We start from the raw sequence: 18120 nt of genomic DNA on the forward strand, positions 1-18120 counted from the left end.
TAATCCACAGCACTGCTATGCTCGTGCATTATGCCACTACAAGCATAACTACATGGAGCAAAGCCATCATATCTGCGCAAACTGTTTAGAATTGCAACCTTTCCGTATTGTACCAAAATGTGTTATTTTAAAAACACACACTGCCAGCATAAACATATTAACCATGTGTGCACTGTACCACAATTCACCCCTTGAGTAGTGTACTTCTTGCAAGCACACATGCACTCAATACGTTTCCCTCACGCACACCCTTCCACATCTACCTCATGTAGGCCAGAGGTTAATTAAGCACAGAGCATCAGAACTTTTAAAAAGGGTAGTGAACCAGAGACACAGGGTAGAAAGGTCCCGCTCACTACTACTGATCACTACCCAGTATGCTGCCACCACTGCACTTGTTCTGCTTAACTCCTGGTGATGGAGGTAGCCTTCCACCTCTATGAGGACAGCGCTTTGAGTGACCCTCCTGGTTCAAACAGAACGCAGTCCATGAGGCAGGCGTGTCATAGTCACATGCATGATCCGTGTTCACCTATGACAAAAAATCAGCATTAGGGGTCCAGAAAACAGTACAGTTAGACACTCAGGGCAGGGGTACAAGTCTCTTACCATGCAGAGGACTTTTACATCCCAAAATATATATTCAAACTAAATAAAATTAGTGGGTTATTGAATGGCCTTTTTGAGAAATTGAAACTTTAAATCCTTTGAAAATTCATACACCAGAACCTTTGCACAATATGATCTTAAAATAGCATATTTACATTCCCATATTTCTTGCTTCAGCTTGACTCATTGCTTCTTCGGGGCCGACAATTTTTAACTTTGAGAAGGTTTTCTTAGCTTGTGGCCAAAATTTTTGGATATGAGTTTCATGATGCACTACCTGTAATACAAAGTTAAATACAACAGTGACTTACAGTTAGTAAAAATAACACAATTCTTACTGCAGGGCATATACGCATTCCACTGTCTAATTTAAATAATTAAACTATTCTTTCAGTAAGACCTATATCAAAACAATGAATGAATTCAAATAAAATCTCAAATTGTTTTATGATGTAAAGAGCCTCAGACGATACATACCTTTTCCTTCAAAACATTTGCTCACCCTACGATTTCCTCATAGCTATTTGATTGTTGGGCTCATTACATTGTCTTCCATCTAACATTTCCTTCTTTGCCAACTTAATAACGTCAAGTATTACAGTAACACACATGCAGACACACGTGTGTGTGCATTTATCTAATTATATTGGCTTTAAAATAATTTAATACTATTCCTCAATTGGAAAATACATACATTTGCAGTGAATTGTATTTTAAAGAGTATTTTCAATAGGAAACAAGGATTTATCAGGAACTAAATTCAATTACAAAAAGAAATATACATAATAAAATAATAAAAACCACAATGATAATAAGCAAAAATGAAATGAGGGAAATATTTACAAAAAGAGGGCATGGCTCCGCCTTGGAAACAGTGGTAAAGCGCTTTATTAGATTTAATTACATTCATGTTTGCAATTATATCAATTACATTTATTCAATGCATACATTCTTTTAATAATGATAATCTAATACAACAATTTATAAAAAATATAATTACATTGAAAATATAATGTAATACTAAATAAAGGCAAGGAGTACAGTAAATACATTTAAAAGGGTAAGGGTAACGCAAAAGTTACTAACATTTTGGAAAGGAATAATTGCCTAGAAAAGTGTCATAAGGCTGAAAAAGTAATGAGGAAATTGTCAATCAGATGTTATCTTTAAGAGAAAATGGTTGTGGTAGAAAAAACAGCAATGACAGGACATGAGAAGAAATTGTAGGCAAGCAAACATTAATTGCGCACAGTGAATAAAAAAAAGACATCACCACTAATTTAAATCTGTACTAAGTGAACATTTATCAAGTAACATTGTGTTGGGTGTGTCTGTAGAAAGTCATCCACAAATAACATAGGACTTCAAAGTCAGATCCAGCCGTTGCTCTCTTTCTGGGATACTGGTGTATATTTTGCTTGAGCTGGTGTCAACATTACTAATAAGGCACATTTAAAAAATATGGAATATTCTGGTACTTACGCTGTTGTGAATGAAGAGTTTAAGTTTATCTTTTGGGTAATCTAATGTTATCAATTTTTCCAAGAATTCTGGAAGAAACGGAGTTGCTTGTTCAATAAAAACACCAATTGTTACCCTTGGATATTCCTAGATGAAATGACATTAAAATAAATTTAGAAATGCCAATATCTCATGCAAAAAACTCTAACAGGTCATATTTACAATGTTCTTAGCTTTTACTGTAATGTTTGAAAACAAAATGTCACATAAATCTGATACCAGCTTCAGCATTTTAAATATGTGAGTATTTCCAACATTGTATCTCTATCAAGTAATCTTACTAGTTGCCCTACATAAAATCAGTCTCACCGCAATAGTGGACAGTCATTTTAGTATGAAAGATATGCATTTAGCATGAAACAATAACAGTAAATGTGATAACTTAAATTAGTTGAGATATTCCTGCACGAAAACGGACCTGCAGAGCAATTCTTATAGTTGATTAGGATGATTAAATGACAGTGGTTTTAATTCTGGATAGAATTTGTGGATCTATCCAGCAGCCAAAACCTAATCTGAACATGGTACAAGGTAAAGTTCTATGTCACATAATAATAAGTTCGGCAGTTGCAAATGCAAATGAAAATCATCATACAATGTTAACACCCAGAAAAGTTATTAAGAAAAAACTACAGAAAGAAAGGTAAGCAGCATAGGATACAAGAAAAATTCACTATGTCCTGAACACTATGAATTTATACACAACTGTTAATTAAGCCTACTCTGGACTACATTCTATCACCCTCCAATAGCTCAAATCCATTGGTAAGGCATTAAGGTATACTGACACAAGAGTAAAGATGAAAGCTAATTCAGGGATATTAAAAGTATGAAAGTGATGTCTTTCTTCCCCTACGACATAATAAGCCCCTTCTGGGTAAAAGAAAGGCATTTTGCAAATGTGTTTACAAATAATGTGTTAAAGTAAAATTTAATTGTATTACCACATTAAAAGTTCATAATCTTTGTGTAATATGTCACCCTGCTTCTGTCAACATATTATAAAGAGGCACTGTCAGAAACGATGGGAATGAAAGCTAGGGAATTGGCATACATTTTAGTCAGATCATTTGACTGTGTTTTAATGACCAGGAAAACATATTACAATACAATTAGTCCTTCTCCCCAAAACAAATTTGGAAAAAGCCATAAAATTGCTTATGGAAGAATATTTTTACAGTTGGAGTATATTTCCTTCTTTTGAGGAACTCTCATAAAATTCCAGGAATACTCCAGGAAAACCATGGTAATAAATATACAGGGTACTTTCAAGCAAACAAAAATGTATGGTTGAAGAAATTCCAAAAGTGGACAAGCGGATCAAAGAATTCTCATGCAAATATGCATTTGAAAATATATGGTTTTGTTCAAAGCTTTTACATTGAGATAACATTTCCTTACGGAAGAAACCCTTCCTCTAAGCCTCTGTTAAGTGTTGCAGTTTTCCCATTACATTTCAACCCTTGGATGGGGTGCATTTGTGGTTATTTCAAGGATTAATAAGTGCCTAAAAGGGATTTGCTAATATCCATAAATATATAAATTCGTGGTGAAGATGTCTCACTATTTTAGCAGGGGGTGCCCTAAATGAGTGAATGTAAAATTCCAATGATACTGGTGGAATTTCTGAAATTGTAAAATTGGTTTGTGAGAGTAAAATCACCAAATCAGAATTCAAATTATTCCACTGAAGATTAATTTAAATGCACATCTGTTTCGGACTCTCGGGCACAAACAGGTCAGTTAAGAAACAGCTTATAACAAAATAGACAATCATACTACAAAACCACACTTCTCAATTTCAGGCAATTGGGATAGTTCAGATGTAATTGAGCATTGTTTTTTTGAAGTTTTCTCAATCTATTTTATTTTGTATTAGCTATGTGTGCTAATAAGAGAGGGGTAAAGTCTGTCTATAGACTAGAGACTAAAGCACAGAGGATTAGATAATAGACATGGGACCTGGCTGCAGCCTTAGTGTTTAATCGGTTTCAGTTGCAAACCACCAAGTTAGGCAATATTTGCCCATGCACTATTGCGTTTATATTATTTATTTATCAAACTGCCTATCTCAGACTATTTGCCCACAGGTTTTCATCAGGTAAAGCCTCATGAGAACACTGTTGCTAAATAGAGCAAACGTCTGACTTGCACACGCTGCAAGCTGCATGGATGTTCTAATTTCTGCACCATGAATTTACCTTATTATTTTCTAGGTCGCTCTAAACAAAATTCTGTGTATTTGCTTTAAAGTACCGCAGCAAAATGTACCTGGCAAAAGTCGGTGAGCAAATATCATTGAGTATGTCAATTGCATGTGGGCAAATGACACGTGCAATTAGTGCATGGGCTAATGCCACCTGACTTGGGAATTTGCACCTGAAACTTGCTAAGTGGCAAGGTTTTAATGAGGACCATAGAGGTGCAACAAGAAAAGGAGGAAACAGCCGCATCCTAGGACTTCGCTACTTAGGAAACTGCCGGAATTTACATGTGGCAGGTTGAATAATCTTCTATCAAACACAAGTAAAAACACATTTTACACTTGAGGAGCTCAACAAACAGGGATACCAAGCAACCACACACATTTTTGGAAAGTAAACATTGTAGTAAATCTTAGAAGGTGTCACTTGCATACACTATAAGGTTAATCCTAACATCAAAGGAGTAGATAATTAGCTTTTGCTTAATACTGCAGGTAAACTGGCTCGTCACCAATACTAAGGCCTGATGATGTTTTTTTTCGGGGGATAAGAGATATGCCATGATCCTAAGGTGGATATTTAGTTAGGGAAACTACCTCTGTATATCAGAGGTAATTTCCCCTTCTGTGGCCTACCCTCCATGTTAAGGAAACCAAAGAAAAGATAGTTTCAGAACATGATGTGCCCAGTGAGCATTTTTTGCCAATCACTGTCTTTAGGCTCAATTTCTGGTGCCTGATGATGAGCCACAGGGTCATCATCTCACTGGGGACAGCACAAATAACCTTGTGGTCAAGATGAGTCCAGTAAGAAAGGAAATCCCTTGTGTAAGTAAGTAACACAGAGGAGGGGTGACAATTTACTACAAGTTAATATCATCTGCACACAAGAGGTGAAGTCCAGGGACAATATATATTGAAAAGACTTAATGGCTGCATAAACAACATTTTCTGTTATCTTTCTGTGTTTTCACGTCATACGTCTCCCATTTATTTGGCCTCATACCACTTTAAAGTATGGGTTTACCTTTAGCATGATTCTGGAATTTCTGACTGGTTAGACTCAGTAGATTTGTTGTCCTTGACTCTGTAAGTGATGTTTGTATGAAAATAGAGAGGATTGCGAAGTGGCCGTGCTTTGCCGCATATGTGTGTGCCAGTGCTTTGCCAGATATGTCTTTGGTACTACATTGTGTGGATGTAAATGCCAGTAAGACCGTTTAACTCATACTTTTGAGTTGAGAGATTTATCTGCACATCTTTTCGCACCATGAAGTAACACCAATAAAGCATTTATCATACAGTTCTTATCTGCAAAGTCCTCAAAAACAAATAAACTACATTTTATATCTTGCATCTTAGCAGTCAGGGATGAAGAGTTGCACCTCTTTGGGCCAGATGTAGGTAATCCCCGATTACCGATTCTTAAATACCGAATCATACCGATTCGGTATTTAAGAACTGGCAATGGGATGCAGGTATATTTACCGAATTAATTACCGAATCGGTATGATTCGGTAATTAATGAATCGGTATTTACCGAGTCTGTAACTGCCATTGTTTCCTATGGGCCCTGAGGCCCATAGGAATCAATGTCAATTACCGAATCGGTAAATACCGATTCGGTAATTGAGGGAAATATTGAAGGGTGGTAGGGTGTCACTTTGACACCCTGTTGCACCCCTCAATTGTGCATGGGTGCAAATGTTGCTGACATACATGCCCTTAGGGCATGTATGTCTGCAACATGGCACTGTTTAAAGAGCAAAAAAAATGCTTTTTAAATGGTTTTCTTAATTTACCACCAACTACTAGTTGGTGGTAAATTAAGAATTCGTAAACCCTTGTAGCACTGAAAACAGTGCTACCTACATCTCAAATTACAGAATCGGTAAAATTACCGATTCTGTAATTTTACATGCTCCTACATACCAATGTCCAAATACCGGTCGGAAACGGCCGAAAATCGGTATTTTCGGCCGTTTCCGACCGGTATTTGGACACCTACATCTGGCCCTTTGTGTCTTTCTTTCAAACATGATGACACCAGTTGCATTTTAACTAGGAGAATCAATTTGAGAGTACAATTCTGCAGCCCTCAATGCTTCTTCTGTTAAAGACAACCCTTTATATGACTGATCTTTCGAGAAATCTTAGTTTAAACGGATATATCTTTTACGGGAAACAAAATCCATCATCCTCTAAAGGTAAATAAAAACACACTACCTGTACTACAAGGTTGTAACGCATATATCAATATTAAAGTGGTAGGATTTGTATAATGCACCCGTAACATTTCATAGGGTTTTGATTAAACAGCCTTAACACAATGATCCTCCGAGAATATTCTAAATACCCATTGAAAATACCCATACTTTGTGTTTTGAGCCTGCGCTCTATCATTGCTTTTTGTGGAAAATGCTTAATTTCCACTGATAAAAAGTGAGTTTCGTTCAAAGTTATTTTGATGAGATGCAGTCTGCAACATACATTTCAAATTGTCAGCCAGGAAGTGAGGCCATATAAATAATACCAGAAAAACAGAACCTTTTTGGCCTGAGGCATGATTTTATAAGCTGTTTAGTTAAGGAAATGTTTCTAAGCATCACATTAATCCTTCAGGACATCTTACACCTGGTACATGGGTGCTGCTGTTTTTAAAACAGACGGCTATTGTAAACAATCACTAATCTATATGTAGTGGTTAAAAAAAAAAAAAAAGCAACAGCACTAATCCTGCTCCTAAACCAGTTGAGTAAGACATGCCTTCAGGCTTAGAGTATGTTTTCAAAAACGAGAGGATTTACTTTACTCCTTGATGACTTTAATACAGAGGTGTCCACGGCAGCACCACGAAGGTTGAATGCACATCGTATTTTTAGGATAACAACAGTAAACAGTGTAAAATATTCCCACTAGTAGTGACTGAATGTTGGTTTATCTCAATTGTATAACCTGACATGAATCAGACCATCATAGCTGACCGATACGCCTCCCCATTTTAATTATACAAATTTGAATTGTCCATGTTGTTTTTCATATTGTAATGTATATAAAGTCAGTTGTGTTACCCATTTCAAGGTCATTTGGAAATAACTGCCCATATTCACAGCAGGGTCGCCACATATTATTTACAAATTACGTGTTATCCACAGATGGTGAGTTACTGTCACACTGCGTGGTTCCCAACATATGGCCTGCTAGCCAGTGCAAGCTGAATTTACTTAAAGCTGTCATCGCTCATTTAAGAGGCCTCAGGTCGTGACTTATCCTTCCCAGGGGCGTAACACAGGCCCCCGCAGCCCACCAAGTAGCTAAACTAGAGTGCCTAAAAAAGGTTTCAGTACCACATATTGAAGTAAAAGGTTCTGAAAGAATTAATGCTCAGTGCTGACATTTGCAGTGATCTGTATTCCATGAGTTTGAATCAAGCAAAGATAGATTCAATCACTCATCCTTGCGAGGTCGTTACAACTAGTAATAGTCAAACCCAATTTAATAGCGACCCTGCTCAGTATAAATGCTGAATAATAATGAAATTGGCTTTTAGTAACAATCAAACTAAGTTATAATAACTATTATTAACAGTGCTTCGAAACGGCAGAATTGCGTTGAGAACAGCTAGAAAAGATATATGGCATACTCCGATTCCATGGTCCTAATTTTACAAGTGCTTATGACTTCTGGGGCAAGAATTGAATACAGTGAAAGTTTTTCAGATGTCATATCTCTGGTTATAGCACAGACATTTACTTTTTATACACTCTGAACTCGGATTCTTAATATCTTTTACCGATTACATTTCACCTTTGCTTTTAAGTATACAGTCATCTTTTACGTTTAATTTAAGTATTTTGTTGACACGACCTAATATTACGGCCACTTAAAAACTTTTAGTATTGAAACTTGTATTTACATTAGCATTGTGCAATTATTTTCTACCTTGTTTTACTATTCTCTGTGAAATGTCTCCATTTTGTTGCAATCGTGTATATCTTTGGTAAACACTTTTAATTGATGAGGCAAATAGACATGTTAAAACAATCATATTTTAAAAAAAAACATAATTTTAAAATCCTTTTCTGCATTCTATTCATGGTGTTTGTTTCCAACTATCTTAGTACCTGGTCAACGCATTCGTGCTCTTTTCACAATTTGCAGGTGCAGACAGGATGATTGCAGTAATACATGTCTTTTCTGAAAGATGATGATGCGGGAAACTTTCACCTCTTCACTCCAAACCCTAGCTATGATGTTGTGTCCCACTTCCCTCCCCCCATTGTCCTATCCATTATGCAACTTACACAATATACAGTCTTTTGTCATTTTATTGCTACTGTTTATTTTAATATATGGATTTATCAATATCAAATCCAGGGAGGGAGAGCCTAGGAACTTTAGTTACACACTCTGCTTGCAAATGTAGCCAAAATAATCAAAAGAAGTGGGAGCATGTATCGTTTGAGGATCACAATGAAAAACTTCGAAAAACTTTTTTATTAGAAACATTTTGAGATACATTTCTTGGGACCCTAAATAGTCAATTTTGATCAATGGTATGTGTCTGCTCGCCATCAACATACTAATAACCAAGAGCATCATCATTGTGTCTTTTTCCTCCACCAGGAGGTATTCTCTTTTCTTGGAAAGACTTTGTGGGATCCGAAACGAAAAGAATTATCTAAAATGACCTTCTAACCAACACCTCTATGATTTAATAAAACATGTATAGGGGTAAGATTATAAACAGGGAGCAGATGTGTACAGAGATATTTTAGTTGTCCATCACATCAAAATATACTGTTGATTTGCATGTTTCAGTCATACTTGTGCCCCAGCAGGTCGGTGGCTTTAGTCAGGACCAATGGGATGAGTGGGTCCCTTTTCTGTACCAGATAGGACACTATCCCCTTTGTAAGCGTGGGAGAAAGCAATGTTCTACTCTTAGCCTTTAATCATTTGGGCCCCTTAGATTGCAGGGGGGGGCAGATTGACTGTGCTTCTTGAGGCACATGCTATGCCTCCCATCCTGAATATTCCCTGTGGGGTACAGATGACTAAACGCGTGTTTCTTGTTGATTCGGATCCCACACAGTCTATCCAAGTAAGGAGACTGCCTCCTGGTAGAGGAAAAAGCCCCAATGAAGATGCTATCAGTACATCGATGGTGAACAAAAACATACCATTGACCTAAATTGACTGTTGAGTGTCCCAAGAAATGTTTCTCAATATTGTTCCCATAAATAAGAAAATTCATTGGGATCCTCAAATGATGCCTGGTCCTACTCCTTTTGTTACTTTTGGCTTTCCTTAAATATATGGTCAAAAGACTATTGCAAGCTTTAAGCATCCACTAGATATGGGGGCACGGTGGGCCATTAGTACTGCGCACACAATTGTCCCTCTATGACATTTCCGGTATGCCTGGCAACAAGTAGACTCCTGCCAGTAAAACAGTCACTGGTAAAAGTATATAACAAGACATGTCTTGAAAATATATTGATCACAGGGACATCATAGTTCTTTATTAAATCAGAAACAAAACTAGCCTATATTCTAAGAAACAAAAAGTACAAACTCAGCGGAAGAAAAAACTAATATAAAGTGATATTTTGATTGCGATTAAAAACCAAGGAAATTCACAAGCTGAACATAATTATATAACCCTAAATTGTCCAAATCATTGAAAAAGATCACATGCATAACACAAGAGATGACATCACAAACAACATAATTAGTTAGATGAATAGTGACATTACATACAACCTCACCAAAGTCAACGCTGATGATGAAGGCCTTTACTACATGTTACCAGATGCCCCTGTCTGCAACGCAGTTAGGTCATACCCACTAGTCACACCTGGTGTGCCCTATGCTACTTCCTGTTTGTAGTAAGCATAGGCACACTGCTTGCCTGTATGCTATTGATCCCTGTAAGTTGTGTATGCAGAAGATGACACAACGCTATGGCTTCTGCTTGTTATGTAAAGGACATGGCAAGCATGCTCTATAGCCTCGTATGTGTCAGGCACAGTGCGTAAACAAAAGCTACGTATTGTTTGCACTGCAGTGAGATGTGTTTTATGCTCTTGCACTATGGCCAGTCATTTGACATGCATTTTGCCTGCAGGCCATCTATCCCACTGTATGGTGCAGAGATAGGGCCAGGCCAAAAATCAAAAGCCATGCATAGACTGTTGTTTATACAGATGTACCCTATCACTTTCATTAAATGGAAATGGGACATCTGAAGGCCATGGTTCATGCACACCAAACAAAGAGCTTGACTGCAGGCTCATAAGTAGCAGACGGCAGGCATCTCAAGACCCAAGCCAATCTCCTTAGGCATGACCAATGGCATTCTCTTTATAACCTATGTGAATCACCAATGATGTAACTGGTGAGGTTAAAATTAATCTCATCAATGAAGTAATCGATGATCCATTGTGAAATAATCTGGGCGGTCACATGTGAAGTCATGAGCAGTGCATTGGGGAGTGGTTGCGGCTGTGTAACTAGCCATTCCTAGAAAATGTATCTCGGATTTATCTTTCCATATACTCACTATGACTCAATAGTGCCATTAGAGCTAAGATTTCATTACATATTCCATAGGCAATTAAAAACTAGAGGTGGAAAACCCATTAAATTAACAAGGAGAACTGGGCTAGAGCTGAGCCATGGTCTAGCATGGCTCTAAGAGCATGTGCATGAGCCGAGCATTGAAAATATTTAGCATTTAAATCTTTTAACAAAGGTGATGTAAAGATATGACAAAGTCTCTTCAGATTTCAAAGTATTTTTATTTACCATGTGGAAGCGTTTCACCTTAGATCATCAGATTATATCACTGTGCTGAGAGATATTCATAAAAAGTAATGGTTTTAAAACATTAATTTAGAAACCTTCCTGATGATGACAATGCCATTAGTAAACTAAGAGGCAAGTTGATTGTCATGTATACCCTAAATGTGCCCTACAGTCAAGGCTCAGGTACTTATTATTAGTGGATGTCTAGCTTCAAGAATTCTTCCATAAAACCCCCCTGAATCTGACTGTCTGTAGCTGTCGAATCCATGCAGGTTCTACTTTTCCTCTTGAAAACATAGCTCACCTCAGCACCTCAGATCTCGGTAGCATTCATGGCTTCTCCTCCTACTATTCATCAAATCTGGAAATTTTTGTCCTTCAATAGCCCGAAAAAAACTTGATCCATACCCTTACCCACTCTTACATTGATGAATGCAATTAGTTATTTTTGAGTCTAAGTACACATGCATCATTGTTGGTATTTGCAATTCCTGAATTGCGAAAATTAAGGAATCGCAACTTAGAAATCGCAAATACCTATGCATTAAAAATTCGCAATATTTTTTGTGATTTCTTATTTTTCCTTATTTGCGATTCACAATTTTGCGAATCGCAAATAAGGAATCCCTTTGCATTGATTCCTATGGGCCTAGAGGCCCATGGGAATCAATGGGAAGGCATTCTCATTTTGCGATTCGCAATTAAGGAATCGCAAAATGAGAATGCAAATTCTAGTGTGCAGGGGGGGTCCAAAGGACCCCCCCTGCACCCCAGAAATGTAACTTACAGTCCATTTTTCACACATACATGCCCAAGAGCATGTGTGAGTGTAAAATGAAAGTGTCAAAAATGCACTTTTGTGCATTTTTGAAACTTTTCTAAAATTAGCATGAAGGTTGACTTCATGCTAATTTAACACTTCTAATTTGCGAATTCGCAAACTTTTTCAGATAATGCATTGCATTTAAGAAATCGGAAAATTGTGATTTCTTAAATGCAATCGCAATTTAAGAAATCACAAATAATTTGCGATTTCTTAACCTTTTCGGTGCGACCGCGTTTCCCCCTCCGGTGCTGGGCCGTAATAGAAACGGGCGTGGTCATGACGGAACGGTTCCGTCATGAGCACAGCTCAACCGAAGCTCATGACGGAACCGCTCCGTCATGAGCACCGAAGGGGTTAAATTGCGAAAAAACAAAAAAGGTTAATGCATCCCAAAACAAAGAATTGCATTCGCAAACGGCAGAATTTAGCGATTCGCACCGTTTGCGAATGCAATTCTGTTTGATGCATGTGGGCCTTTTATCTATTCCTGCAGAACATTCAGAATGCGTCAGCATATGTGCTACAAGAGCTCAAATGCAGGCATGTTAGAAGCCTTTTTAAGGCTAAGGGTTCAATCTTTTTGCGGGTCTCTCTTTGGTTTTGGATCCAAGGAGCGTCTCGTAATTAAGAATGCATTTAACCCAGGGGACAGAAAACACAATATTTGGATTCAGCAAGGGCATGGATACTCATTTACATTTTCAGAGGGGTCGCAAAGTATGGTCTGTAGTGAGCCCAAGGGTCACAATGATGCTAGCAGGATGGGAGTGGGGCGTTGTGGGTGGTTAAATGTTGCAGGATACTTTAACAGATTATTTTCTTTCACTTCAGTTAGCTTGTAAATAAAAGTTTCCCTGTGTATTAAACATCTTTCTGAATGTTAGTGTTCTCGGAAGTCAACAGCAGCCCACTGCTGCTGTCAACCCGGGGGCCGCATGTGAATGTCAGGAGGGCTGCAGGTGACCCCCGGGCCCTACTTTGAGTTTCACTGCTGTTTTAGATGCTCCATGAATGAACGAACAGGGCAGGCCTTCCATTTTATTATTTAAACCATGTATTACAGGACTATGGGCCCCAAAATGCATGGGGCCTGTGGCAAAGACACACAGCTGCACTTTCTTTGCCAGACCACTGTTAAAATGCTATGAATCTGTTTCAGGACAACTGCATTTTGTTAATTGGTTTCCAAAATACAAAGTAATTGCTTTCAATGAGTTGCGTCATACTTTTAAGGCCTTCTTGACTCTGGCACTATGCTTCTGTGGTCACAATTCAAAAAGCCCTGCCAATGCCAGGCCCTACTGTCAGCAACATCAGGCTACCACTGGTGCTCAAAATACGAAAGTTTGTAGGTTTTGTCTGTTCATTTTACAGCAGTAATAAGCTCTGGCACCAGGAGACCCATAAGGGTGCCAGTTTGCACTTTTGAAATGTTCTAATCAAACTAAATCAATTCTCCCAAAATCTTGTAATTTGTTGTCATAGGTTCACAGATAAAACACTTTAGCCTGCATCTGGATTTACTCATCCATAAAGATAAAAACACCCTGTTTGTTCAGTGAGTATTCACAAAACATGACTAGAGATCTAATTTAGAAAGTTTTTTTCAACTGACTTTTGGGTTACTTGCGGGCATAATAATGTGCACATCAGTAAAGATATCCAGTAGAACCCACACCGGTAACTACCTAGGACACCTGTAACTGAGCCATCAAAGGTATAAACTCTAAAAACCGTAAAACAAGCTATATTCCTAGATGACAAATGAATATTCTCCATTCAGACTGCTAAACTAGTATGAAAACCTCATATTCGGATTGAACAACAGGCAATCAGTAGGCTACATAAGACTTGCTGACATTTACTAAAAAAACACAGGACATAGTTATCAGAAAATACTTTTTAGATCTGGCTTAGAGACAGACTTTGTTGAATCATCAGTTTTTTGTCCTAAAACTCAATCATAGAAATACATACATATAGACTTTTATATAGGGGATTTGCATTAGCCCTCTTCATTCACTGATCTTTTCAACAGTCACATTTTGGTCCTTCTTAAGAATATATGTGGCACTGGGTCGGTCCATTTCAGCCATTGAAGTGAAGTGTGGCTCACTGGTTAGAGGCGGCAGACCCGTAAGCAGAGAACGGCCCGGGACCAGGGTTCGATTCCCGACGCGGCAGGGTTGTGGACCAGGGTCAGCGGACTCGATAATTCTCGCCTTGGTGCCTACTCTAGTCAGAAACCACACTCGGCAACTCTGGGCATCAGCTTGCCTCATCTTCACAACGGCCCCCCAGACCGCCGGGGATGCTTGGTTGCACCTTAGAGATACCCATCAGGGACCATCTCTCAGGGTGAGCCAGGACGGGTTCCCCAGCGGTCGAAGCGTGGAGATACTCCTCCGGGAGTCGATTCCTAGCGCTATATAAACCCGCAATTAATTAATTAATTAATTAATTGACTCTTTGGTACGCAAGGTGACTACATTTTGTCTAACAACAGGTGCACACCCAGTTAAAATGGGACACTTCATTTCTAGGGCTAGTGGATCAATACTTTATTGTGCCAATGTAGTTTTTTCTCTCCATTTATTATCCTTTAGTCATCTGTGTGTGCCTAAACTATGTCTTCAGGTTACAGTAATTCAAATGCGATGATATGTTTTCTTTGGGCCTATAAGAATCATATTTTCCTGTGCTGTGTATTAAATCTATATAGGGATAAAATAACTGTTCTTATTACACTTACCTGCTAGGAAGCACCCACTCTGTTCTATTAAAATTATATTCAATTTCTCGCTCTTTCTTATTTTAAAGTTTTATGACAATCATTTGGCTACCATATTTAGGCACCAGCATTTTCTCTTTTTTTTCTTTTTATTTTTGTGGCATATGCTTGCAATCAAACTTAAGGAAAAATAATCTTTGCACTAGCTTGCTAAGGCAGACCTACTTGCTTTGCCAATGATTATTCAATATTAGTGCAGACTCCAACATTTACAACAGATGACGCCTCAGAGGTACTAGAGTATTCCTATTAACCCTAATACAAATGCGTAACTTCATCATGTAGTTTATTTTTTAAACAAGCGAGAGCAAAAGAAATTGTTTGGGTTTGGTAGAAAGCTTTTTGGCTTTGTTAATGCTCGGTTTGTCTCGTCATAGTATTTGCAAAACGCTATTGTTGGGGATGGTGCTGGGGCGTCGTCAATCTAAAAAAACATTGGCTAATAGCAGAAATATTTTTGGGTCTCAAAAAGAAAACATTACCTCAGTAGCCCCTGGCAGTGAAGATAATTATTTTGTTTGTGGACGTAAAAGGGCAGAATGCTATCACTCACAGTGAAGCTAGCCAATGGCTCAGTTGGCCTGACCCACTGCCCTTTGCTGCATGCTGTAGAGGGCTAAATGTGATAGGCACAATAAAAAACCAATGGACAAAGAGGGCTGGCTGAAATGCCATATAAAAAAATATATCATACACTCAATTTTAGAAAAATCCTAAATTCTACCTTAATTCAGACCTAAGAAGCACATTCACTGATTCATTTAACTGCTATTGAGATTTTAACTTTTTCCATGCGTACAGTATAATGGAAACTTATAAACTACTGGCTTAGATTCTGGACACAGTTTGTCAGTAGCTGCTTCAACAAGCACTGCTGAAGGGAAATACCTTGGAAGATTATTTTGACATGAGAATAAGTGATATCAGATGTGTCTTTTGCACTGTGTGGTAACAGATCTGAACTATGGCACATATATGCACTAGATAAACACAATGGAAATAAGCAAGGGCAAAGTCAAAGCATCTAGGCTCAATGTGCTTTGCTTGCAAACACCTTTTTACATGTCTGTGCTTTCCTAATTCAGTCAATTTGTGACTATTCGCGTGTAAAAATGAAATGATGTAGCTGTTCAACTATTATAGCAGCACAATGCCTACTACCAGAGCCAGAAAACCAAGTTGAAAGCAAGCGCATAATTACAGCTGCAGTTTAGGCTGCAAAAATGTGATTCGTTTTTTCTAAAATCAATAATGATCAGCGAATAAAAAGATATTTATAGTGGCATGTTTATTTTTTGCACACTTCAAGTGATTACAGGACACCTAATTACTACAGATTTAAGAATATGACAACTACCACACTTGGATTACCAGATCACAAGATCCGGCTTTTCGATAATTAAAGATAATGGCATGGGCATATACTTCTGCCGCATAATATAATGATTACTTAAGAGACGCTAAGCGTCTGTATTACAAAATAATAATAAGAGCAGCTAAGTATGAATACATCGGTAATGAAATTTCAGAGGCCCTCCAATGTACTTGGGACCTCGTACCGGGCCTGGAGCTGCCCGTAATTTAACACCAAACAAAAGCTAAGCCCAACTCGAGGAACATGATGGAATTTATGATACAATGAATCTGGCAGCACAGTCTTTCCTGACGAGTTCGGAACTCAAATGGCCTTGATCACAGGTGATCAGCATCATGGCAAGAGTATTTTTTCCATGTAAGTCATAGTGACCAAGAGACCTCCGGCAAATCCTTCAATATCCACAATGCACCAACAATGTCCGTGCACTTTAATACATGGAATGTGACCGAGTGCATTGATAAATTTAACAGTCACATTTCTTTTTCAATATAATATGCCAGCATTGCTTGTTTCTACCCAAAAAATTCTTTAAAAATGCACAGTCAGTCCGAACTGGTAGGAAGAGACAAAGAAAAAGAAATGTGACTGTTAAATTTATAAATGTATCATTTCCGTCTGTACAAAGATGGAATTTTACATGCTTGTCATTTTTGCCAAACACATGTCTTGGGGCCAGATTGAAAAAGGCCGATAAAGGCTGAAACGAGTCTCTGGACTGCATACTGCTATAAAATTTGAATAAATTCACAGCCCAATCCGACTGCGAGTGACAGTACTCTTTTTTGTTGAAAAGGAGGTGTGTGTGTGTATATGATCATCTGTATGCTGCTAGTGCCAATCCCCAAGAAATATCAAAAGAACCCTCAGCAAGCACTTTTTCTAACATTTCTGTGACAAGCGGCAGTGAATCAGATGTTACATCTAACACTGAGGTCGGAAACAACTCCACAATTAGACCGGCTAATTGTTTAGAGGAATACAGACATTTGCACAGGGGTCGAATAACGACAAGGGACACACCAGTACCAAAACAGAGAGGTTGAGGACGGGTTTGAGGCAGAGGCCGAGAAAAAGAAGAAACAGAAGATGCCGGATTAAACAAAGCTGGCAGAAAAGTCAAGGGACGTGGCGGGATGGGAAACAACAGGACCCGCGGCACACAGAAACAATGATGGATATGGATACAGTCAACAAAACGGTTATTAACCTTTCCAAAAGACCACTCAAGGACATAGAGAAGCAAACTCTGTGTCTAGGACTTTCATTCTGTCCCTCATCCTCTTTTAACTACACGAGTACTAGAATAGATCTCTTCAAGTATGTCAGAAAACTCAAGCTCAAAAAATTGCATAGATTGAAAAGATCTGACACCTGTAGACGTATACCCACTGAACCTTTACACACAGGTGGGGAAATGGTCATAGAAGACATTGATACACTTACCACGATGCTAGAATTGGGTGAAGAACTAGGAGGAGATATCTCAGAAGTCAGTGGAACGCTGTTACTTGCAGACCTAGGTACAACACATGACGCATCTGCAACACCCACTTTAAACCACGCTCGACTTTCCTTCCCCGTCTACCACATGATGGGATTGACACATTCCACGAGAATGTCACCAAAGCACTTATCGAATACAGACATAAGAAGCACAAAAAACAACATCAACCTAACAACCTCTCTTTCCATCAAAGACAAGTTCTCAAGGAGCTGGCGGATGATAGTGATATTATCAAACATCCAGCTGATAAGGGAGGCAATATTGTTATACTGGACGGGGAACATTATGTCAGAGAAGCCCAACAACAACTCAATGATCACAAATTCTACTCACGCATCACCGAGGACAGATACCTCATCAGTACCACCAACATTTGGGATAACTTGACAAATTGGAAAGATAAGGACATCCTCTCGTGGGAACAATACAGCTATTTGAAAAAAGATTACCCCATTCTCCCAGTGCTTTATCTTCTACC

At 38.3% G+C, this 18120-nt stretch overlaps 1 protein-coding gene across 2 annotated transcripts in view; it reads right to left on the reverse strand.

The window, feature by feature from the left end:
* Positions 1 to 18120, reverse strand: part of PLOD2 (procollagen-lysine,2-oxoglutarate 5-dioxygenase 2) — a 477372-nt gene that overhangs the window by 91266 nt on the left and 367986 nt on the right. For both annotated transcript variants that reach the window (XM_078666442.1, XM_078666441.1), the window contains exons 9-10: positions 2092 to 2217; positions 765 to 886 (exon numbers count right to left, since the gene is read on the reverse strand). In XM_078666442.1, coding sequence (XP_078522568.1) covers positions 765 to 886; positions 2092 to 2217 — 248 coding nt within the window. The remainder of the gene's footprint in view (positions 1 to 764; positions 887 to 2091; positions 2218 to 18120) is intronic.

This window comes from Lissotriton helveticus, chromosome 11 (genome assembly GCF_964261635.1).
Source record: "Lissotriton helveticus chromosome 11, aLisHel1.1, whole genome shotgun sequence".
NCBI classification, from domain to species: Eukaryota; Metazoa; Chordata; class Amphibia; order Caudata; family Salamandridae; genus Lissotriton; species Lissotriton helveticus.